Raw genomic sequence first — 24565 nt, 5'->3', positions numbered from 1 at the left:
AAATTACTACATTTCTTTGTCCCTCAATGGATGATAAAGGAATTCCTTTTCTTGCAGTATCCCCTTTAATCTCCTAAATGCTCAAATTATATCTCTAAGAATCTTTTCAGATGATGCCAAAAAAAGGCAAAAATGTGGCCATTGAGGAATCCCAGTTGTGCTTTAATAAAAAGTCATTATTACTATCAAAAGAATCTCTACGTCTGTGCCAGCAAAAGTGAGAGAGAAGTTCCCCATTCATTTAGATACTGCCACATCCTGTGACATTTAATAAATGTACCCATGTCTTTCTCATTAAATACTTTAGATATTTGTGTTTATTTGATCTGGGAATAGATTCTTATCTGGATCAGGTCACCAAAGATGTTATAAAGACACTCATGGTATCAAACACTTGAAAAACCTATGAAAATTCAGGTTGAGTATTCTGATATCTAGTAAACTTAAAGTAAAGTACTTTTACTAGGATTGCTGTATCATCTGGCTGAAGCATGAAAAAAAAAACCCAAAAAAACACTTTTCCTAAGAGAGGGTTCAGTCTCACTATTGTGACCCTCCCCCTCTTTGGTTAGATATTCATCCCCAGATTCTGAATCAGACGTAAGACTTAGAGACCTCCACCTCAACAACAGGCTGGGTACAATTTGCTGGGAAGGAGTCTGGGACTAAGGGCAGAGATTCTCTAATCAATTTAATAATATATTATACAGAATTCTGTCAGCTTTATTTAAAATATTATCAGCTTTTTCTTTTTTTGGTATAACAGGCACCACAAGCTGTCAACATACTTGAATAGTGCCTGCATCTGATTGGATGCAGGTGATGTTGAGCGACAAGTTTCTGCCAGGCTCCTTGGTTTTTTTTTTTTGGTTTTTTTTTGTTCAAGGGATGTTGGACAGGAGGTGCTTGACAGTGACACCCACTGAGCAAATTTCAGTTCATCAGAAACTGTCCGAAATTCACTCACTGTATAGCCAGCTTTACACAGTCTCAGATGCAAGTTGGGATTCTCAACAGTTTTGCTTTTTAATGCTTGGATAACTAGGTTCAGTCATGTGATTTTACTCATTACCTCATATGGCCTAGTACAGATAACGTGAAAAAACAAAAATATCATTGCATTTTATGCATATGCAGCTCTAAGGTGTAGTCAGTTTAAACCGCCTCTGAATGGACTGCAGAAATATTGTACACTGCAGCCAATCCATTTAAAAAAAAAAAATAAATCAGATGTTTATTATTTTATATGAAAAATTGTCCAAATCTATTTATGCATAGCTTGGAACATTTTAAGCTTTGTTCTAACTCTACAGCATAACAAAATCTGAATGATCAGGAAAAAAAACACCACAGGCCATGTCGCCTTTACATGCAACATAACCAATAGGTATCTCAACTGAGGCAGGACATTAACATAAATGACAGGTTTAAAATTCTTACACTTTAGTATGGCTACATAGTTTTGAAGGAAGCACAATTTAAGGCCATCACAGCATATACACAAAACGTCAAAAAAGAGAAGACAGCAGCATCTGAATTATTATACACTTTTATTATGTTTACATAGGTCATTTTTATTGCACATTTTAGTGATGATGCTTCTGTTTAAACTGAAGCCCACAATATCCACAAGTTCCAGATTTTGTTTCTTTGTCCTGTTAGAAAAACAATAATACTTTATGAATGTATTGCATTATCATTATACGCAGTTACATTATTCATTTAATAGTTAACGATTTACACACACTTTGTATAAACATTTACCTACGATATCCATGATCCAGTATTGTCCCCAGCTTCCTCCTTGGTCCAGTGCCAGCAGTCTCTTTGGACAGGAAACTCCTATCACTCTGCTCATTTCCTGTGAGCCTGTCATTTACACTGCCCCTAGGGAGCACATCACCACACAGGCTGGGTTCACAGTTTTCCAGGACTGAGAGGGGCTCACACGCTCAGTCCTGGAAGAAGAGAAAGCTGCCATGAGGTCACTGGACCAGCTAGAGGACTGCAGTAAAAATGGTCCTGCAGTCTTCTAGCCCATTTTTGTTTTTTTAAATAAAATGAGGAAGGGGAGGGGGTAGTTAAGGCTTGATGGAAGAAGGGTGGGGGGCTTAAGTACTAGAGTTCCACTTTAACAAAAAATAAAGTATTAAACAAGAAGAAAATAGAAGAGTAACTTGTACAATATTTATTTTAATAGCAGGTTCTTTTTAATGAAACAATGGCAGCCCATGCAAATCTTACTTTGTAAAAATATGAATCCCCATGGTAAAATGTGTACTATTTTGTAGCGTTAACTAGAACACTATTGAAAATGATGCCAAAATATCAAATGTCCAGTTTTACCCAAGATCCTGTTCTGCACTACTGTGGCTTGTACCAATATTGGTGGTCATATAAACAGTATTAACATCAGTGGTGCTCAATCCTTCCCGTCACACTTTGTCTCAATGTACAGCCCTAAATGCCAAGAAATGTTATCTTACAGCCAGTTACACATCACAACACTTTGATGCACAACTCCACAATGAGCCCTCCTCACAGATTTATCTGAACTTTAGTTTGGTTGTTTAAATAATTTATTATTATACAGGATTTATATAGCACCAACAGTTTGCTCAGCGCTTTACAATATAAAGGGAGACAATACAGCAACAATACAGTTCAATACAAGAGGGATAGGAGGGCCTGATCCTGGGAGCTTACAATCTAGGAGATACATATGTATTGTAAAATTGCACACACAAAGTATATCTACATTTTCTTTTAATTATAAAACATGAGACTCATGTACTAAATAAATCCAGCCAAAAAAGTGCAAGCAAGAAATTGATAAACAGAAGCCTTAAAGAGAACCCCAATCAAATGGTCTTAAATATACCATATATTGGAGTTTCAATTTGCAGTTTGTCTTCTGAAAGAGGAAGATCTTCCTCTTATATAACACTATAGGGCTGATTTACTAAAAGCGGAGGGTGCAAATCTGGTGCAGGTCTGAATAGAAACCAATCAGCTTCCAGTTTTATTTTGTCTAAGCTTAACTGAACAAGCTGAAGTTAGAGGCTGGCTGGCTGGCTGCCATGCAGAGCTGCACCGGATTCTGTACTCTTCAATTTTTGTAAATTAACCCCCAAGGACTCTGCACAGGGGCATCCAAGTCTGTTCCAATGTAAAGTCTGATGTCCCTCCCTCACCCTCGCCCAAAAAGCTGTGTGCAGCCTCCCATAGACACATCAAAAATGACGAGGTTACACAACTTATGAAAATCCTTATATGACAGAATAGAATTTTGGAAGTGATGTAATGTATTGTATTTGTATCAGGGTGGATAAAAATTGCTGATTTAAAAAAAAAACATTTTTTTTAATTTAAATTGGGGTTTTTTGATTTATCAAATTTAATAAAATGCTTTTGGAGTAAAAATCTATCTAAATATAGTTTTCTATTTAAGATACATTAATAATTTAGCTTATTCAGCATGAAATGGAGCTTAGTTATGTAGCATGAGGCTGTATATTCTGCAATATTTACATTTTTGGTAAACTCATTCAATGAATCCAAGTTCTGCAAGCTGAGATAATACGCACTGCATTAATACATTCACACAATTTCACAGTAACCATGAGAAAAAAAACATGAAATAAAAGAATTTGAGTCGTTCTCCAGCTATGTTTGATCAACCTATTAACCTAAAATCGGTTGTGATATCGCTGTTTTAGTAACCGGACAGCTTATTATTCTAAAAAGGAAACCTTCATTTGGTTCGCAAATATGAAGGATTCTAACTACCAGCAAGAATGAGTTGGATTCCTTACTTTTAAAAGAGCACCTGTCATTTTAGATCCATCATGGCAGCGCCTGTTAGCGGGCATCCACTCACCTGCTGCCACCAAGTCCATCACCTTGTTGTGTCACTGTTGTATCACCAATCGTCCCATTAAAGTGAATGGGATTGTTGGTGAGTCAACAGCGGGTCAGAAGAGGAGTCACTGCAGGACAGAGATGACAGTTGCTCTTTAAAAATTATTATTTAAATCGAGCCTTTTCACTAGTGATTTTAACTTGATCAACTTGAAATCAACTTGAAATCAACTTGATTTAAATCAATCCACCCTGATTTGTATTGTATTTTTGGATGAAAACTGTGCTGATTAAACAAAAATCGTATGATCTGGTATCGCATGAGAAAAAAAAAAATTTAGTTTTTGTCCCTTAAGATCATTTCGGATGAACTGTCATAATCTGCTCTCGAAAGCTGTGTACCAACGATCAGATTATCATACGATCACTTCTAAAGCGGTATTTTTGTGTGATATCCTGGTCGTGTGTACTAGCTGAATTATTAATTTGGACAAAATTAGTAGAGGGTCAGGGTTGTTGCTCAAAAACCACAAGAACTAGTACAGAAAAGTGCCAGTAGGTGTTCTGGACTGAGAAGTTAAAATTTAAAAGTATTTAGCGCTGAAAAAGGTAGGTTGTCAAAGGGCTGGAGAACTGTACATGGCGGAATATCTACAATGTGGCACAGTGGAAGGTTCCTTATAATTTAGGGGCTGCATTTCTGCAAAAAGTTACTTATTTGGTTAAAATACATATCACCCTCAAAGCTTTAAAAAAGACAGATCTTTATTCACCACGCCATATCATTGAAGAGGGGGGGGGGGTCTGATAGGTCTCAAATTAATTCTGCAACATGACAATGGCCCTAAAAACACAACCAAAATCATAAAGAAAGAATGATCTACAGAGAAAACCAAAATGAGGAATTGTGCAACAGATAAGGCTCCCACAAGGCTCTGATCTCACAACAATGGATTAGAGAGAAGACTCAAAGCCTCCTGGAACTGAGGCAAATTCATCAGAATTATTGAAACTAATTACCACACAAGTATCTTCAGAAAGTGCATGGATGCGTACCTAAGAATTGCTGCTGTGTAATAGGTGAAGGGTGGTCAAACGAAATATTGTTTACTGCACCAAAGATTTTCATGGTATTATTCTAAAGCATTCCCGCTTTTTTCTAAAGTACCTAAAACATTTGCACAATACTATGTGTTTAATATATACACACACATACACAAACATCTGGGCTCATGTCAGAACAGGGACAGCTACGACTTTGAAAGGAAGAGCAAGTCCTCCGAAACAATTTTACTGTCAGTGATATGGAAATGATAATTTCAGCATGCATTCGTCACAGCACATTTTTTTTCTTTCACAGGAGCAGATTGGCCTCCTTCAAGGAGGCAAACAATTACTAGTTAGCCCTCTTTTTACTGCTTCCATAACACTTAATAGTTTTTTAACTGTCTCTGTCTTTACTTTGATCTTCCCCTCCAGCTCAATCCTGCATTATTTTTAAAATGTACCCTTAGTGGAACAGGACAGTACAAAGAGTTGCACTTGACTTGAGCAAAAAAAAAAAAAAAAATAATAATTCTAAAACACATTTTTATTAAACAAATTTTCATTTGAATAAAGCATTACACTTCAGGTACACTATACTTTTAAAGGCAGTATCTCTTTTTTTTTTTGATGAGGGAACGTGACTTAATTTTCCAGCTCTCCAGGACAGTGCACACAGTTAAAAGCCTTAAAAAGAGTAGGTCAGGATATACATTTCTCACATGACGTCTCCACTGGCTCAACATTATTGCTTTTTAAATATAGGCATCACATTGGCCTTACACCAGTCCAGTGGCACTATGCCAGTCATTCAAGAGTCTTTAAATATTATAAACAATGGCTTTGAAATGACAGAGCTCAATTCTTTTAGAATCCGTGGGTGTATACCATCTGGTCCAGGTGCTTTAAACAGTCTAAATATTTCTGGACCATACCAATGTTGATTCATTGTGTATCATCTGGAGCTGTGTCAACATCATCCCAATTACGGACATGAGCTCCCCCATGCTCCTTTGTATACATAGTTGAAGAAGGTATTTAATAAATTTGCCTTCTCTTTGTCCCCAGTCACCCACTCCAGACTATTTTGTAAAGGGCCTACATGCTCAGACCTGACCTTTCTACTATTAATATATTTGAAAGTTTTTGGGGTTTTGTTCTTCTTTCTTTTGCAATCTGTTGTTCGTTTTGAACTTTTGCATCCTTGGTTTCCTTTGTACATATTCTTTTGTGGGAATGTTGGCAACATTCCGTGACAATTTACCTTCTTGAAGTTTTATAATCCTCTCCTTTGTTTCAGCTGACATCTCTCGTATTGGAGCCATGATTCATGTCAATCAGCTTGGTGCAACAGCTCACAAAGGTGTGCAAGCACTCTTTTTTTTTAACTTCAGACTAATTAGTAGATGTAATATGATGCAGATGGAGGTTTTAGAACTGCAAAATACATGGTGATGCTGTAATATTTTCCTCAGAATTGAGTGATTCCATACTTTTTTCCTCCGTTTGATCTGCAAAAAACAGCTGCAACTGACTACAGTTTTCTTTTTTCTTTTTGAGCCTGGGTTCACAAATATACGGCGTGGTATATCGCATGTGTTTCGCACAGGAACCGCACCACATTCCTGTGCAAATCACATGCGGTTTGTGTGTGGTGCGATTGGAGACATACATTTTGTATGGCTCTAATCGCACCAAAAAGGTGCAGTACCCTTTTTTGGGTCCACACTAGAATCGAATCACATGGGTATTCACACCTATGCAATCTGATTCTGCACATCGCACCACGTTTTGTGTACCGCATACACACCCGCAGCGGTCCGCATGAACGGGGTGTGATACAGAATTTGCACAGAAAAAATTCCACACCGCATCAGTGTGAACCAGGGCTAAGTGTTTCCTAAAGCCAGAAGGTTGGAATGTTAAATGAAAATAGTTTTGAAGCATGTCTGTGATTAGTTTTTTTCTTGACAATTAAACAATTGAATGAACATTTTCCAAGAGTGGTGACGCCATACTTTTTGCCAGAGGTTGTAGAAATGTTGTATTCCTCTCAGTAGCTCTCTCGGAGGGCACAGGTTGTGCAGACCCAACAATCATGCATAACAGAAAGAAGATGACAGCACCTGGGAAATCATCATTTTGTGGAGGAAACAGCCATAAGAAACACTTTTGAAGCAGCAATAAAGGCTAACTATACATTTGATGTGAATACAGTTTTATGTGATCTAGTCTTGGTCCAAGCCCCTTCACCAGTCTAATACCCACCGGTCCTAATCCAGCGAGATATTACCACCAAGCTTGCACGGCCACTCGTCAGAATCTGCAGAGCTGGGTCAGCGAATGTGCTGTAAACTTCTTTTAGATTTTCTGGAGAGTTTGTACTCCTTTGGAGCACAGCGTATAAACTCTCAATTGGACCAGCTAAGACGCTTTTGAAAAGGGCTTTCAGGACCTTGTTGGTGATGCAGTTATTCATCAACATTGCCATTAACATTTTCTTTCATAGTTTATAGCATAGGTGCCCTTTAATAAGATCCCAGCAATGTCCTTTTCAACTTACCAAGTTAATGTATACTTTAGGATGGCCCAAAGCTCCACCTCCTCCATCACATGATACAATTCGGTTTTCAGATTCATTAATAGGCTGTTCCGCAATCAACTGAATAGCAAATTGCTCATTCACCTACAAAAACAAACACTGTTAAATGGATGCAATCCCAAATGGCTTATTAAGGCAAGACAGATGCTGAGCAGTTAGTAGCAACCCATGATCAAATGCCTAAAATTACCTTCCAGGTAACAAAATATAAAATGCATTAACTTTATATGAAAAAACTACGTTTCCATGAACCCAGTTCCTGTGGTAGTGTACTTTGAAATATATAAAATTATTTAATACCACTAGAACAGCTTCATATTTAGACAACAGACATGAACATAACTCCTAGTATCTTCCATTTGCACAGGATAAGTCTCTGTCTGTCTCCTTATGGGGGTATTCCTAATAGGTGCATTAAAATGATGTACTGTTTCCATCTGCTCATGCTGATGGATAAGACAGCTAACCGCACATAGGCTGTGTTACAGTTTAAAGTAATGTGATGTCTCAGTGACTGACAACACAAATACCTTCCAGGTTACTCTGGCAGACATCAAGGCACCGACTGTGGCAGCTGAAAGACCCCATCTACCTACTTTGTGGGACGGCCATGCGATGCCTTGACACTTCTGAATGACAAAAAGGCCATACTACTGTCACTTAATGCACGGCACTCAAGGCATGGATGACCTTATTATTAATGCTTGGTCTCTGAAAATCAATCCTACTGGAGAAATACACACGCATTCTCTCTAGCAGATAAATGAGTAGGGATGAGAAATAAAACATTTGCTGTGCTTCGAGAAAAATACTAAGTGGCCAACAAATAGCTCAGCACAGGATCTGCATTATGCATCACCATCATCTGATAACACAGAAAGAGATTAGTTGGTTATGAATTTATTATATATATATATATATATTTTATCTTTGGTATTTTTCTTTTTCGAGGGTGGACATACTTCATTGTTTGTTCCCTATAGGCAAAAACATACTATTTAAAACCCACAACAAAACAAAGGAGATTTATTTTAAATTATTTTGCAAGTTGCAATTAGCACAGATCTGGTTGCCTGACCCTGATGTTCTTAACCTGGGCAGCAGACAGAGATACCTATGCAAACAAATGTAACAGATGTACAACCGAAGTTGTCAGAGCTTAAACCACATGTACAAGTAATAAGCGTTTTCGGGAAAGCTTTACATTTCCATGCCCACAACAGCTTCTTATCTGACCAAAGAAAGTAAACCATTCATGATTCAAGCAGCGATCTTGGGACAGTTGAATTCTTTTATGGCTAGTTTGCAAGGTGTACTGAGGACTCCCTTTGTATTGTCTTATATATAGCAAGTCTGTGGCTTTTGCATCTTTTGTGCTGCTTTACATTTTTGCAAAAAACATTTTTTCTCTTTGTTGCTTTCAGAAAGGTAAAAATACAAAACTAACCCTTTCTTTGCACATTTGTATACTGTAGCCAACTCAGTGATTTAGACTTCATATTCATTTATAAAAATTACAAGTGTAATGTAAATGTGGAGAAATGTGGCTAAAAGACCATATTCAGAAAGTGGTGATTAATGATTTGTACTCTAAATGGTCTAAGGTTATTAGTGGTGTACCCCGAGGTTCAGTGTTGGGACCCTTACTTCTTAACCTATTTATAAATTATATCGGGGGCAATTTACTAAAACTGCAGTGTGTAAAATCTGGTGCAGTGCTGCATAGAAACCAATCAGCTTCCAGGTTTGACAAAGCTAAACTGAACAAGCTACGTTAGAAGCGGATTGGCTACCGTGCACAGCCGCACTAGACTTTGCACTCTCCAGCTTTTGTAAATTAACCCCATAGAGTTTGGGATTAAATGTACCATTTCTGTTTTTGCAGATAAAACCAAGCTATCTATTTGACTAATGTCCTTACAGGATGACTTACAAGCCAACCCCAATGCACTGTTTATTGGCCAACTATGTGGGACATGCGGTTTAATGATGACAAATGTAAAGTTATGCACTTGTGTGTAAAAAGGAATGCTTTTGCACTTGGTGCGAGCTGGCCAGCAGCACACTATGAATACAAAACTGAAAACTGTTTTGTTAATATATAGGCATGCTTCCAAATATGTCCTAAAAAATTTTTTTACCATAAATGTGCAAATGTTATCCAAAATGTGATTACCCCGACTTCAAGAAAACCATAAGAAAAAAAAAAACTCCACTCTTTATAGTGGGAGATTGTGGTCTCTCATCTTCAAGGAATCTGGCCTCATTTTTGTCTTTATACTTGGTAAGGCTTTTTTTCCCTATTGGGCACTCATCAATATAGCTTGAGATACTATAGTATAGTGTGTATCAACCACCGAGCTGTGACCCACTGCAAGGCTACAGCCTTCCTCCTCCTGGGCCTCCAGCCAGATGCAGATCCCCTAACCTGACACTGTGGCTGCCAGTTCTCATAGTGAGCCCCTCAACCTCCCACTGTGCCCCCAGAAAGTCATTAGTCCCCGCAGTGCTGCTCAACCTCTCACAGTACTCCCAGGCCCCTTCAGTGCCCCCTAACTTGTTACAGAGCCTCCAATGCCCCATAGGGCTCCCAACCTCTGCAGTGCTCTTGCAAAGTCCCCAGCCTTTTAGAGAGATCCCCAGTCTGCATCAGACAACCCATCCTTAACAGTTGCCTACAGAAACCTCACCCCTTGCAGGGCCAACAAGTCTGCTGCAGTCCCCTGACTCCCATCCCTCCTGCAGCAACCCCCAGCCTTCCAATTTATATTTTTTGTAATTATAATTTTATTTGTAAAGATTTGTATTTGGTTTTGGAAGAATTTATTGGGTCAATAAGATTGAGAACCACTGCTATAGTATATTTTAGCAGTGCTATTTTTCTACATTCAGAAGGTAATATTTTTCTTTAACACTACACTGCATAAGTTCTACTGGAAGCTTAGATAATTAAGTGCTAAAGATAATGAGATATCATTTTCCACTCTTCATCTCCATAACACCGTCGTGTACACAGGTGGAGAGCGCAGGACGTTATTAGCTCACTTTCAATGGTATATTTAATAGCCCAATAGAGAGCACATAAGGGAATTAGATTATTAGGATTTACATATACTTTAAAGTGGTTGTAAACCTCAGATATGAAATTTGAACAAAGTATATCCCTCTATAGTGTATACTGTCCAAATTAAGAGCACCAAGTGTCATTTCTGTCTGCTGCTTCATTCCTCTGCTATCAGCATGAATCACTTCTGACAAGTTTTCCTGACACCAAGAGAAAAAAGGTGGAGGGAGCTCCAGCAGGTTGACAGTCTCAGCTCTGTGTCCTGTCTGCTGTGTGAAAGGGGGTGTCTCTTCCCTCCAATCAGCTCTCAGAACTCTCCTCACTGAGCTCTGCAGAGTGTAACTTCAGCTCTCCGCCCACTTTTTCCTGGAAGCTCAGACAAGCTTATAAATTCTGGACTTTGAATGGATGTAGAGAAGAGAAGACTACAGACAAACAGGTATAATGTATGTAGGAGGATGTGTTTAATCTTTGTATCACCTGAGGCCAGTCACTTCACGGGGTATATGTAAGAGTTTATAACCACTTTAAATACACCACCGCAAGCATTTCTCATATCTGTTCGAAAAACAGACTTACTGGTAGCACTATTTCCACGAGTTTTACAAGACAGCAAATGAGAGATAAAATACCTCTTCCTACAGCAACAGGAAACACATCACCAAAAATACTTTAAAGAATACTTCTCCTGAACTGGTCAGTAGTAAATCAGAATCAAACAACACAATCTAAAGCAAAATATATACCAAAAAAAAACAAACAGACCACATAACACAACAGTTGGAATCCAACTGTCCTAGAATAGACATGGAAATAGCTACTGGTAAACATAACCCTAGATTTTTGGATTTCCCTAATTTTCTTCAAGGACAGCATTGGAGGATTATACAGAATAGATCCAGTTAGGGAGGAACAAGAGTCTGGAACAATCTCCTGCCATAGGGGTAACCATGAGTGTTAAAGATATGGTGCAACCAGCTACTGTATATGAACCTAACAACAGAATGATATCATACAAAAAAAAGGCAGAAGACCTAAAATTGCAGGGGGGAAAAAAAATCTGCATATTAAAAAAACAAAAAACAAATGGAGTACATAGCCAAAATACACTTGATGGACTTTGACTAACTTTGTACAAAATTACACAGGACTAAAGACTAAAAGAAATCTAAAAAATAGAGGAATAAAATACTTATTCCAAAAATACCAAACTCTAGTAAGGCCTTGGTCAAAAAAGAACATACAAAAAGCCCCATAGCCAGTACGGCTTAATGCAAAAGGATAATTAAGGAATTAACCATCTATCTGGCTTTGTTTTGGTTTTTGTTTTCCATAGAGCTGTGATTGTGTTCTGCATATGAGAGATAAGTACAGTATGTGGAATACCTGAATATTTATTGCAAAAAAAATTCCTTTATGAACTCTTCAGTGCAAGTTGAAATGGTATAGTCTCACCAGAACATAAATGTGCTGACTTACAATAGGTGGTAGAGATACAGTACATTTCCACACATCATACACTTCCCCCCCTCCCTACTGTGCAGAAATAGTCTAGATACTCCAAATTTGTTTCATGGTGGTCCATTCCAGCATCTGTAAGTGTGGGGTAGTAAAGGAAATCAAGGTCACCATCTGTGCTAGTAGCAATCAGTAGTAGTACTAAAAAGAGCTACCTTGGGAACTATGAAGCTGTATTGGGAATCACATTGTAAAAAAAGTCTGCCTAAACCCTTACATGGTAGGTGAATGTTACAGTGTACCATTAAACCTACATGTCACAGGCTACATGAGAGGCATGCAGTGCAAGCTCTCTCTCCACATATCCAAGCAGTGGCTGAGCTCAGTGTTGCAAGGACAGGCAGAGAGAAGGTGTGCATTGTACACGTGCACCTTTTGAAACATGAAGCGTGCTTGTTCCTGCCATGCAAGGGGGTGAGTGCCAATGGCTGCTGTGTCCTGCAATTATGTTAGGATACCGGCTATGGAGAATTTGGGACAGGATGCATGGGGGACAGAAACAGCCTACTGGTATGGCATTTTCAGCTACCTAGATTTTAACAAGCCACAGTGCATTCACATTTAAATAGACCCCAATAGGCCCCAAGTTCATAAAACATTTGTTTTTATCCAAAAGAAGAAACACAAATACAGTCAGCTGGGTTAAATGACTTCCTTTTCAAGTGTTTTTGGTGATGTGTTTATGTTCTTGTTGAAGGAGTTGCCTGTCTCCTGCTGGAAGATAATTTAGGGGAAAAAAAATATGAGCTGATAACTTTGTGCTCTTTGCTTGTGCTGCACTGTTAGCATTGGCATATTCAGAAGTTTACATAACCTTTAAAGCAAATCTTGCACTCCAGGTAAGTTCAGAATCTGTACTGGGAAAATTTCCCTGATCTCCATTCTGCAAGGGGTGGCATCATCCCAGGACCCCAGGATCTATTCACAACGCAGACAAAGTGCATCTAGAAATCTGAATGGGTGCAAGCCCCATCTACAAGGGGTCTGAGTAAGAAATTCTTTAAACCTCTTCTCACTGTGGAATAAAAGTGATGCCTCCTGGAGAGAAGTCATTCCAGAAAGGTGTGAAGTGGGGAGAGGTTAGCAGGTCAGACCATCTGAAACACAGTGAAGGCAGAGACAGAAAGTCTAACTAGTTGCCTCTGGATATGACAACTTTTACCAAAGAATCTGAATGGTTTGGGATTTTGGGGACAGGATGCAACAGCTAACAGATCCTTATCTTAAGAAGAGAGGAGTCTGCATATGGGGATGAGGAGACACTCAAAGGTTAACTCCAACCCCCCCAAACTATGAGAACTAAGGGTCTGTACCCTGGATCAAACCACTAAGGCCTGCAAAAACAAAAACCAAACACCAGCTTTGCATTCAAGCAAAACTAAAAAAACAAACACTAGGATTGCCACTGCACCAACAGTAATTAACTGGAGCATGAGGCAGAAGCTGCCTAGCTGAAAAGCCTGAAGGCAGGCTATACCAGACAAAAGTGAACCAGTACAGCTCACAAAATTTTCAGTAAAGTAAAAGCTTCACATACATCCAGCTTTGGAACAACACAACAGCTTTGCATGCAAAAAAAAAAAATAATAACTTAGCCTTGCAACTGCCCCAGCACTGACTAATCCAACCCTGGGGAAGCAGGTGACTAACTGGGAAGTCAAAAGGCAGGCTATACCAGACAAAAATATCTGTTAGAGCCGGATCATACTATTGTGGTGCAGGAAACCACATGTGATTCAGACAGGAATCGGCCTGCATTCCTGTTTAAATCACATGCGATTCTTTGCAGTGCGATTGGAGTCATTCTGTATGACTCAAATCGCACAGCACCCTTGGAACCTGTTTTGTTTTTCGCACTGAAATCGGTTGAACACCCATGCAATCTGATTCAGCCAATCACACTGCATGCTGTGAACCATTTTTCAAGTGTCAACTTAAAGACACTCGCAGTGGTTTCCATGAATGGAATGCGATTGTGATGCAGTGCGGGAAACGCACATAATTCACTGCGAACCACATACCGCATCAGTGTGAACCGCCACTAAAGGTAGAAACATACCAAGGAAAATAACTTAGCTTTGCAAATGCGCCAGTGTAAATTATACAGTTGTGTTCAAAATAATAGCAGTGTGTTGAAAAAAGTGAATAAAGCTCAAAATCCTTCTAATAGCTTTTATTTCCATACACACAAATGCATTGGGAACACTACACATTCTATTCCAAATCAAAACATGAAGAAAAATAGATCAAATTTGTGTTGTTCCTCTAAAAATATTGAAGAAAAGTGAATATTAGACTGTTAAAAAAAATAGCAGTGTTTGTATTCTTCTTTACAAACTCAAACATTCACTATATAAACTGAAAAATGTTTGAAGATTTTGCTTTCCTTTGTATCACTTAATGAATATTTAGTTGTAGTCGCACTGTTTCTGAGAACTGCTGTACATCTGTGTTGCATGGAGTCACCCAACGTCTGGCACCTGTGAACAGGTATTCCAGCCCAGGATGATTGGACTACATTCCACAGTTCTTCTCTATTTCTTGGTTTTGCCTCAGAAACGGCATTTTTGATGTCACCCCACAAGTTTTCTATTGGATTAAGATCTGGGGATTGGGCTGGCCACTCCATAACGTCAATCTTGTTGGTCTGGAACCAAGATGTTGCACGTTTACTGGTGTGTTTGGGGTCGTTGTCTTGTTGGAACACCCATTTCAAGGGCATTTCCTCTTCAGCATAAGGCAGCATGACCTCTTCAAGTATTCTGATGTATTCAAACTGATCCATGATCCCTGGTATGCGATAAATAGGCCCAACACCGTAGTATGAGAAACATCCCCATATCATGATGCTTGCACCACCATGCTTCACTGTCTTCACAGTGTACTGTGGCTTGAATTCAGTGTTTGGGGGTGGAGGGGGGAGGGGGAGGAGGAGAAGAACCCTTCAATCTAGGCAGGCGGCCACAAGACAAACCAGGCAGATCTGTGCAAGAGGGTGACCGCTAACCAGACAGCAATCCAGCCAGGATAAAACAAAAAAAATTGTGCTGCTCCTGGAAAGTTGGAAACACATTCTAAATAGAGTATGAGGGGGGTGGGGGTTTTTTTTTTCACGGTTTTGGCTTGTGTTTCTTGTAGAGGGAGGAACCAATCATCTCCCTGGCAGCTGTCCTGGAAGATGAGTGAGGAAAGATAAATATAGTGAATCTAACTATAATACGTTATGGGGAGGAGGACGGAGGAAGGTGTTTTGGAATCCTAAAACACTTTCTGTCCTAAGATGACAATGCTGGTCCTCCATAGATACAGTGCAATGATATGCTTTACAAATGTTCTCTGCCATTTTCAGACCAATGGACAACAGATAGGAATGACAGTTCTGTAAATAAACAAAACAAAAAAGGTGGGAGGACACGAGTCACAAGGCCTGCTTTCCTACAATCAAGCAGCTCTTCTGCTTAATGGAGCAGAGAAAACTCAGTGAGGCTTCACTGGCTACATACTGACGGAGATTGCACTGCTGGGCTATGCACACTGTCAATGACTCTGCATCACTGCGGGCCTGAGTCATAGCTCCGGGTCTTCTACTAACGACCAGGAACAGAGAGTTTCCAATCAACTTATTGCTGTAATAGCTCCTGATTGGCTATCACGATGATTGGTCACTGTGCAGACTGTTCCCGTGTTGTTGTTTTCTCCTCTTGAATGGAGTAAATGGAGTAAAAATGGAGTATGGTCTCCTCCTTTTTACTCCTGTGTGAATTCTTAATGCCTGTATTGGGTTTAAATCTAAACATTTCTTGCCCTATTTTTATTATATATATATATTGTTAGCATAGAACCAAGATTGATGCTTTCCTGTGTCTTTACACTCAGTGGGTCTTGAACCTGGGTGGTTGGCTCCCTTTGGCGGTGCCTAGCACGCAAAGGCCTATGCCACTGAGATAGTTGTCTCTTTGTGGAGCAAGGCTTTACGTGGCCGCCCTGTGGGGTAACTGTGGTTCTGTATGTGCAGCTCTTCCTGCTGTGTGGCCGCGTCATTGGGTGTCGGCGGTCCATTGATGCGCAACGTCATCCCGCACAAGGGGCGGGGCGATGAAGAGCACTGATGTTCCGGGGGGCGGAGCCGGATGTAGGCAGTGGGTGCAACGTGTCCGGGATGATGTTTGGTGCCAGTTCCATGCGCGGCCCCCTCTCTTGCTGATTCACAGGCTTGTCAATGCCCCGGGATTGGATAGGATTCTCTTTTACTTGGCATTTTCTTCTTCATTTATGATATGGACACAACTTTGGATAAAAGTAGATCTAATTGGTCCCCTAATGTAGGTGACTTAAGTTGATGTACTGAATAAGTCTACCTGCTGTCAAGGTCCTACCTTTCCTCAGAGTTGGTGCTGCTCCATGTGCTGGCATCCATCTTAGGTTTCTGCAAAGCATGGTGGGAGCCTTTTATGCTTTCAGGTCTCTGCGGTCCATCCCCCAGAGGGGTGTGGTTGATCACATTAAAGCCTGTTGTCTGCACTTGCTCTTTGCATTTGTGTCCTGTATGATTGTGTTGCAGCAAGCTCTGGTTCTACTCTCGTTGTTCTCCTGGAAACTGACTTGGCTTTGACTAAGACTATTCTCTGCCTTATCCCTATATATGACCTCCCGTTGCTGAACCCGGTTCGTGACCTGTTTATTCTTGCCTACCGTCTTGTACTGTCTGTCCCGCTGTTATCGACCCAGCCTGTCTGACTACGCTATCGTTTCCCACCAGCTATATGCCACTGGCGGCGGCCATTACCGCAGCTGGGGTTACTCGGGGGCCGCGACCTGGTCCCTGGCTGCGTCAAGTCCATCCCCACCATCAGGGGCCCTGGTGAAAGGCTGCCTCGGGCTTAGACTCCGCGCCCTGAGGGACTCCGGTCTGTGGGTGGTGGCTGTCGTCAGTCGGTGCATGACCCTACCATTAGGCCTGCCCGTCCATTCCACCGCTCCTGCCCTGACACCGGCTTTATGGTTGAACTGGATGGACTTTTGTCTTTTTTCACCCAGACTAACTATGTAACTATGCTAGTTTCACCAATGTAGGTGACCTATGTTGATTGGTCTATTTGAACTTGTTAGTAAATCCCAGTCCTTAAGAAACTAGTGGAAAGTATGGGGAAACAACATTGATGTCTGTTTATATGGATGATACATACTTGAATATTGAAACCGTATATTTAATTTTTATTACAGAACTTGGCAGACTATTCCTTAAAAACAGGCGGAGCTTCCTGTGAGACAATTTTGTGCCTGCCTACATCTGTGGGATAAATATCCTTGAGAATATACAGAACTAGAAAAGCTACAATTTCTGGTGAAATTGTGTGAAGTGTTCTTGCCTCCACCAGTAGTCTACAACTGGAGTGGGCGGAGTAACTGGGTGGAGTGGCTTGAGTAACTGTTGTGTGGTTGGAGTGGCTGGAGTAACTGTGAAAAGGTTGGAGTAGGCAGAGTAACTGTGTGGAGTGTTTGGAGTGAGTAAAGATAGTAAACATTACACTAACCAATTGATTGATCAAATTTAAAAAGTGCACATGGCAAGCTTGATAGAGTGAGAAATGCATTTCAACTTTTAAAAACGAAGTATCGGCGTTTTTGTGGTGAAATTGGTCCCATAGGAATGAATGGCGGAATGTTCAAAACTAGAGTGGGACAAAAGTTAGAGTGGAGTTTCAATGAATGTCAATGGGCGGTGTGAGTTGCAAACAAATGGTCATATTGTGAAAACTATCAAGATTTGTGTAGGTGGGCTTGAAAATGAGGGAGTGATGGCAGTTTAGAAATCATGTCCTGATTTTTCAGCTCCCACTCTAGTTTTGAACATTCCGCCATTCATTAGTATGGGACCAATTTCACCACAAAAACGCCGATATTTTGTGAACCATTCGGCGAAACGTTCCACAAAGTAATAGCGCACCAATCGGGAACAATCCGCACGGTTCGGTATATTACGGTCTATGTACTGTAAAAACTGTGGGAGGAGTTAGGGTGGTAAATTTGGCTATAATAATAAGAATATATATGTGAGATAACCGTAAGTGGTCTTGCCATGCAAGAACACTTAATTAAAAAATCTTTTTGGTGGGTGCTTTACAAGACCCATTAGATACAGTGGGGCAAAAAAGTAATTAGTCAGCCACCAATTGTGCAAGTTCTCCCACTTAAAAAGATGAGAGGCCTGTAATTGGCATCATAGGTAGACCTCAACTATGAGAGACAAAATGAGAAACAAAATCCAGACAATCACATTGGCTGATTTGGAAAGAATTTATTTGCAAATTATGGTGGAAAATAAGTATTTGGTCACCTACAAACAAGCAAGATTTCTGGCTCTCACAGACCTGTACCTTCTTCTTTAAGAGGCTCCTCTGTCCTGCACTCATTACCTGTATCAATAGCACCTGTTTGAACTTGTTATCAGTATAAAAGACACCTGTCCACAACCTCAAACAGTCACACTCCAAACTCCACTATGGTGTAGACCAAAAGAGCTGTCGAAGGACACCAGAAACAAAATTGTAGACCTGCACCAGGCTGGGAAGACTGAATCTGCAATAGGCAAGCAGCTTGGTGTGAACAAATCAACTGTGGGAGCAATAACTAGAAAATGGAAGACATACAAGACCACTGATAATCTCCCTCGATCTGGGGCTCCACGCAAGATCTCACCCCATGGGGTCAAAATGATCACAAGAACGGTGAGCAAAAATCCCAGGACCACACGGGGGGGGACCTAGTGATTGACCTGCAGAGAGCTGGGACCAACATAACAAAGGCTACCATCAGTAACACACTACGCCACCAGGGACTCAGATCCTGCAGTGCCAGACGTGTCCCCCTGCTTAAGCCAGTACATGTCCGGGCCCGTCTGAAGTTTGCTAGAGAGCATTTGGATGATCCAGAAGAGGATTGGGAGAATGTCATATGGTCAGATGAAACTAAAATAGAACTGTTTGGTAGAAACACAACTCGTCGCGTTTGGAGGAGAGAGAATGCTGAGTTGCATCCAAAGAACACCATACCTACTGTGAAGCATGGGGGTGGCAACATCATGCTTTGGGGCTGTTTCTCCGCAAAGGGACCAGGACGACTGATCCATGTACAGGACAGAATGAATGGGGCCATGTATCGTGAGATTTTGAATGCAAACCTCCTTCCATCAGCAAGGGCATTGAAGATGAAACGTGGCTGGGTCTTCCAACATGACAATGATCCCATACAAACCACCCGGGCAACGAAGGAGTGGCTTCGTAAGAACCATTTCAAGGTCCTGGAGTGGCCTAGCCAGTCTCCGGATCTCAACCCCATAGAAAACCTTTGGAGGGAGTTGAAAGTCCGTGTTGCCCAGCGACAGCCCCAAAACATCACTGCTCTAGAGGAGATCTGCATGGAGGAATGGGCCAACATACCAGCAACAGTGTGTGCCAACCTTGTGAAGACTTACAGGAAACGTTTGACCTCTGTCATTGCCAATAAAGGATATATAACAAAGTATTGAGATGAACTTTTGATATTGACCAAACACTTATTTTCCACCATAATTTGCAAATAAATTCTTTCCAAATCAGCCAATGTGATTGTCTGGATTTTTTTTCTCATTTTGTCTCTCATAGTTGAGGTCTACCTATGATGCCAATTACAGGCCTCTCTCATCTTTTTAAGTGGGAGAACTTGCACAATTGGTGGCTGACTACTTTTTTGCCCCACTGTATATCTTTATTAACAATATATGTTTCTTCCTATAGTATGGACCAATAGGTTTTTATGTTCCCCAATCTTTTTACCAATGTCTAGGTGACCTCAGTGCTCAGCCAGGGGAGGGGCGCCGACTGACTTGTAGCCACCGAAGTGTCTATCAGGGAGTGGTAACAATCCATTTAGGTTTTATCTTATAGCTGACGGTTATTTTGATCAGACTCATTAGTCATGTGTGTATTTGATATCTATATGTATACAAAGAAGATATGTTGCTTTGTTCCAATTACATTGTATATGTTTTAAACAAAATGTATTTTTTGATCTCTTAGATGTTTCCATCCTTCTGCAGAGTTTTCTTTTCCCTGAGGAAAGAGTTAATTTACTCTGAAACGTGTTGGATTTGCACAATAAACTCTGTAAATTGTCAATATGATACAATGGTGATGTAATATACCAGCACTTTCATACTACTCTAAATGTCTGACCTTTTTTAATGTGATACAAAATAAAGAGCGATGTGAACATTTTAAATTAAAGTACTGGTGCCTTTAAAGTCTTAGTGGGGATTTTTTCTGTGTTTTTGCAATATTCAGGGATGTAGGCCCATATCAGGCATTACCTCATTACTATTTAAGAGCTAGGGTCAAGGGTCATGATCAGAGGCAAAGGTCAAGGTCAGCGGTCTACTGGTTTTCTAGGTAGGACTTTTTTTTTTTTTTTTTAATATAGTTTAGGATCAGTGTGTTTTAGGTAATATAAAAAAAATATCAAAATGTGCACTTATGTGGTATTGCTGCGGCCGTCAGGAACAGGAAAACTTATTTCAGTTTGCTCTTTGGTGGTAGGTTATGGTAACAGTAAGAAATACACAACTACATTTTTTTAATAAATTATTTTTTTTTTCATTGTGTCAGTTTTCTTAAAACGAAAAAAACAAAAAGCAAATCTGGAGATATCCATTACTATTTACCATCAAATGAAAGCCTAATTTGTCCTGAATAAAACAAAGCACAATTCATCTGACTACACAGAGTAGTTGGGATGTATAGTTCTGTTTTACCTTCATCATGAAGGGGTTAACTAAACCACAAAAGGCAACTAAAAGGCTGCTAAAAAGCACTTTTCTTGATGTACATTAGAATACTTTAATGTTTTCTTACCTCTTTTTGTTTCCCAACAAATCTTACTTTCCTGTAGTCCTTTTCCTCATATACCTGAAAATAAAGAATATTTATTTAAAACCAAGCGTTCTTTAAACCTGCAAAACATATAATAAAATGATATATAAAACAAAGCATAAATATAAAAGATAGTACTGAACAAACCCAAACAGCAATAACCATTACGGCTCATGTCTAATGTTTTAAGCCTTTTTATATTGTCCTCAATGAAAACGGTTTTATTCTGCCTCCTTTATGTAAAACCTGTATAAGGCTTGATGCACACAAGCTTTTGTTTTTTAAAGCTCAAAAATACTGGATAAAACAAGCCGGCAATAGCATTTTTAGTAGTGTTTTAGGAGCATTAGTATTTCATTGGTGTTTTTTACAGTATATGTGGGGGGAGCTAGGAAAAAAAGCTGGTAGAAGCATTTTTTTTTCTGTTGGAAAAACGATTCCAAAAACTCTACAAAAACAAGAAGCCTAAAATAGTGTATATGGACACATAGGATAACATTATTTGTCCTCATGCACACAGGGCATTTTTGCAGCCACTTTTAGGGGCGTCAGGCTTTTTTTTTTTTTTTTTTTTTTTAACTGCTTCCAAACAGCCCTCCATGTTATCCTAAGTGTCCATGCACAGTCTTTTAGAAGCTTTTAATAGCAGTATCATTTACCAGCAGGAAAAGAAAAAAAAACAAAAAACAAAAAAAAGAAAAACAGGGCCAGTGCATCCAGGAACAGCAGAGTTTTGGCAGACAAAACGCTTGACATGTATAAACGCGTCTAAACACATTTTAACATTAGGCACATTTAGCGCCTTATTAATTAATTTCAATGACCAGGGTAAATTATTATTATGGCCGATGAAATGAATTAACGCCCAAGCGCTTGATACTTGTAAATGCACCTAAATGCTTGTAAAAGCATGAGGCACTTTGACAAGCCTCAGACATTTTTGCTGACAAAACGCTGCTGCCAAGAGGAGGAGCGTTATATTAAAATGTCCATTGAGGCCTTTAGCTTCAGAGAGCAGAAAAAAAAATGCTAACCTTTTCTACCACCTTAAAAAAAAAAAAAAAAGCTAGTGTTCATGGAGCTTAAGGGAAGGAATATGCAGGCTGCCACTGCTGACTTCTTGTAAAAATGCTTCTAGTCTGTCTGTCATGCCAACTCCAGGTGGGCCTTCCCTCCCAGTTCCCCCCCCCCCTTATACCTGTTTTAATAAAATATTAAAGTGTATGTATAGCCAAACCTTTTTTAACCACTTGCCCTCCTGAGGATTTACCCCCCTTAATGACCAGGCCTCTTTTTGCTACTCAGCGCTGCACTAATTCAACTGATAATTGCGCGGTCATGCAATGCTGTACCCAAATGAAATTGACGTCCTTTTTTTCACACAAATAGAGCTTTCTTTTGGTGGTATTTGATCACCTGTGCGCTTTTTATTTTTCACACTATAAACAAAAAAAGACCAAAAAATTTTTGAAGAAAAGCGATATTTTTTACTTTCAGCTATAAAAAAATATATCGTAAACTCAAAGTTGGTTATAAATTTAGGCCAAAATGTATTCTGCTCCATGTTTTTGGTAAAAAAAATCCCAATAAGTGTATATTGCTTGCTTTGTGTGAAAGTTATAGTGTCTACAAACTATGGTATAGATACTGCAATTTACGCCATTTTTTTGCTATACAGCGCTGCGCTAGTTTAACGACAATTGCGCGGTCATGCAATACGGTACATACATGAAATTTACATCCTTTTTTTCCCACAAATTGAGTTTTCTTTAGGTTGTATTTGATCACCTGTGCGGTTTTTATTTTTTGCGCTATAAAAAAAAAAAGCCTGACAATTTTGAGGAAAAAAAACAATATTTTGGACTTTTTGCTATAAAACATGTCCAGTATAAAAAAAATTTATAAATCAAAATTTAGTCATAAATGTCTGCCAAAATGCATTCTGCGACATGTCTTTGAAAAAAACCCAATACGTGTAAATTAATTGGTTTACGTGAAAGTTATAGTGTTTACAAATGGCGGGAAAGATACTGGGATTTTTAATTTTTTTTATACTAATAATGGTGGCGATCAGCGACTCATGGCGGGACTGCGGCGGACATTCTGACACTGGGGGGGAACTGACTTGGGGTCACTGACATCCCCAGTGACACCAATACAGTGATCAGTGCAAAAAAAGAAACACTGACACTGTACTAATGGCACTGGGGAGGAAAGGGTTAACTTTATAATTCAGTGAAAGGGTTAACTGTGTGAGGGGGGTGTTTTACTAGGGGGAGGGGGTGTGTACTGCAGGGAACACCGCTGATCGGGACAGATAAACTCTTCTGTCCTGATCAGCGTGTCCTGGAGCTGTCAGGGAACTGACAAAAAGCACAGCTACTGCAGCTGTGCTCTCTGTCACTGATTGCCACTAATCGCTGGGACATAGCCAGTAATGACCGGCTGTGACCCGGCGACTGACATCCGCGGCCGTGATCGGCGGGACAGGTAGGGCGGCAGCGCGCCTCCCTACCTGTTTTAAAAACACATGTTTTAAAACGTGGTTTTGCCCAGCCGTGCCGCCCTGCCACCGTATTTCTACAGTGGCTGGGCGGCAAGTGGTTAAAAGCTCTGTTTTTACTGTGTGTACTACTGGGGAAATTTTACTTGACTTCCCAGAGATACAACACAAAGTCAGAGGAAATCTAACAAAATAAGGAAGAACTTCCCATACTCACACTAGAATTCCCAGAATTCCACTTTAAACCTCATGGAGCACACACGCTCCAGGGTGCATCAGCTTCAACACAGCAGCCAGAGGGGAACAAACCTGGCGAGATGCCATCAAGGGGTCAGCTGCCTGAACAAGGAAGAGACAACTGGCTTCCAATGACGTCTGAAAGAAACATGGCAGAGTAGGACCTGATGTAGCAGGAACTGGTGGGAGCAGTTCGCAGGATCACAATACTGCCAACGCTGCATTCGCTGTACATAGGAGATGTATCTGAGGATAACCCAGCGGACAATGTAAAAGGGGAAAGTAAAGTTCCTCTTTAACCACTGGAGTATGAGCCTGTAATACCCCTTCATTACTGTGAAAATTTTCCGTGCTGCGCTAGTTTTACTTACAATTGCTCTGTTATGCAACACAGTACCCAAATAAATATTCTATATTTTTTTTATAGGACAGATAGCAATGCTAGTTGAGAACTGCTATTTTTTTTTTTACTATAAAGAAAAAAAAAAAAGACCAAAACATTAAAGCAGATCTACACTGAATCTGAGCACCACAAACCATAAATGCTATTTAATTCATTTTTAATATTCAAAGCAAATTCCTCCATCCATTCAAATCTCCTTGCTTTATTTTGCCGAGAAATCACTTTTAAAAAAAAACGCCCCCTAGCATTTCTGGCTGTGGCCATCTTGAGTAAGAGCAGATGATTCATGTAGCATTTACTTCTTGGAATCCATCTGCCCTTAAGCTAAGGTATGTAGGTAGGATATGCTTCGCTGACAGAACCCCTCTTCCCATCCTAAAGGCTCCTGGAATGTATGACATTTGGATAGGCCTGGAAACCAGGAACT

General features: G+C 40.0%; 1 protein-coding gene across 1 annotated transcript in view; it reads right to left on the bottom strand.

The window, feature by feature from the left end:
• Positions 1 to 1533: 1533 nt before the first annotated feature.
• The window catches only part of NDUFS6 (NADH:ubiquinone oxidoreductase subunit S6), a 28572-nt gene continuing 5540 nt past the window's right edge, over positions 1534 to 24565 (bottom strand). Inside the window, exons 2-4 of the mRNA XM_089655576.1 lie at positions 20978 to 21031; positions 7469 to 7591; positions 1534 to 1655 (exon numbers count right to left, since the gene is read on the bottom strand). Of these exons, the coding sequence (XP_089511702.1) occupies positions 1587 to 1655; positions 7469 to 7591; positions 20978 to 21031 (246 nt within the window). The 3' untranslated portion in view covers positions 1534 to 1586. The remainder of the gene's footprint in view (positions 1656 to 7468; positions 7592 to 20977; positions 21032 to 24565) is intronic.

Source organism: Staurois parvus, unplaced genomic scaffold (assembly GCF_062004578.1).
Source record: "Staurois parvus isolate SC_StPar_1 unplaced genomic scaffold, SC_StPar_1.0 ptg000850l, whole genome shotgun sequence".
In the NCBI taxonomy this organism is placed as follows: Eukaryota; Metazoa; Chordata; class Amphibia; order Anura; family Ranidae; genus Staurois; species Staurois parvus.
The sequence above is the reverse complement of the archived record's forward strand: the minus strand, read 5'-3'. Positions and strand labels throughout refer to the sequence as shown.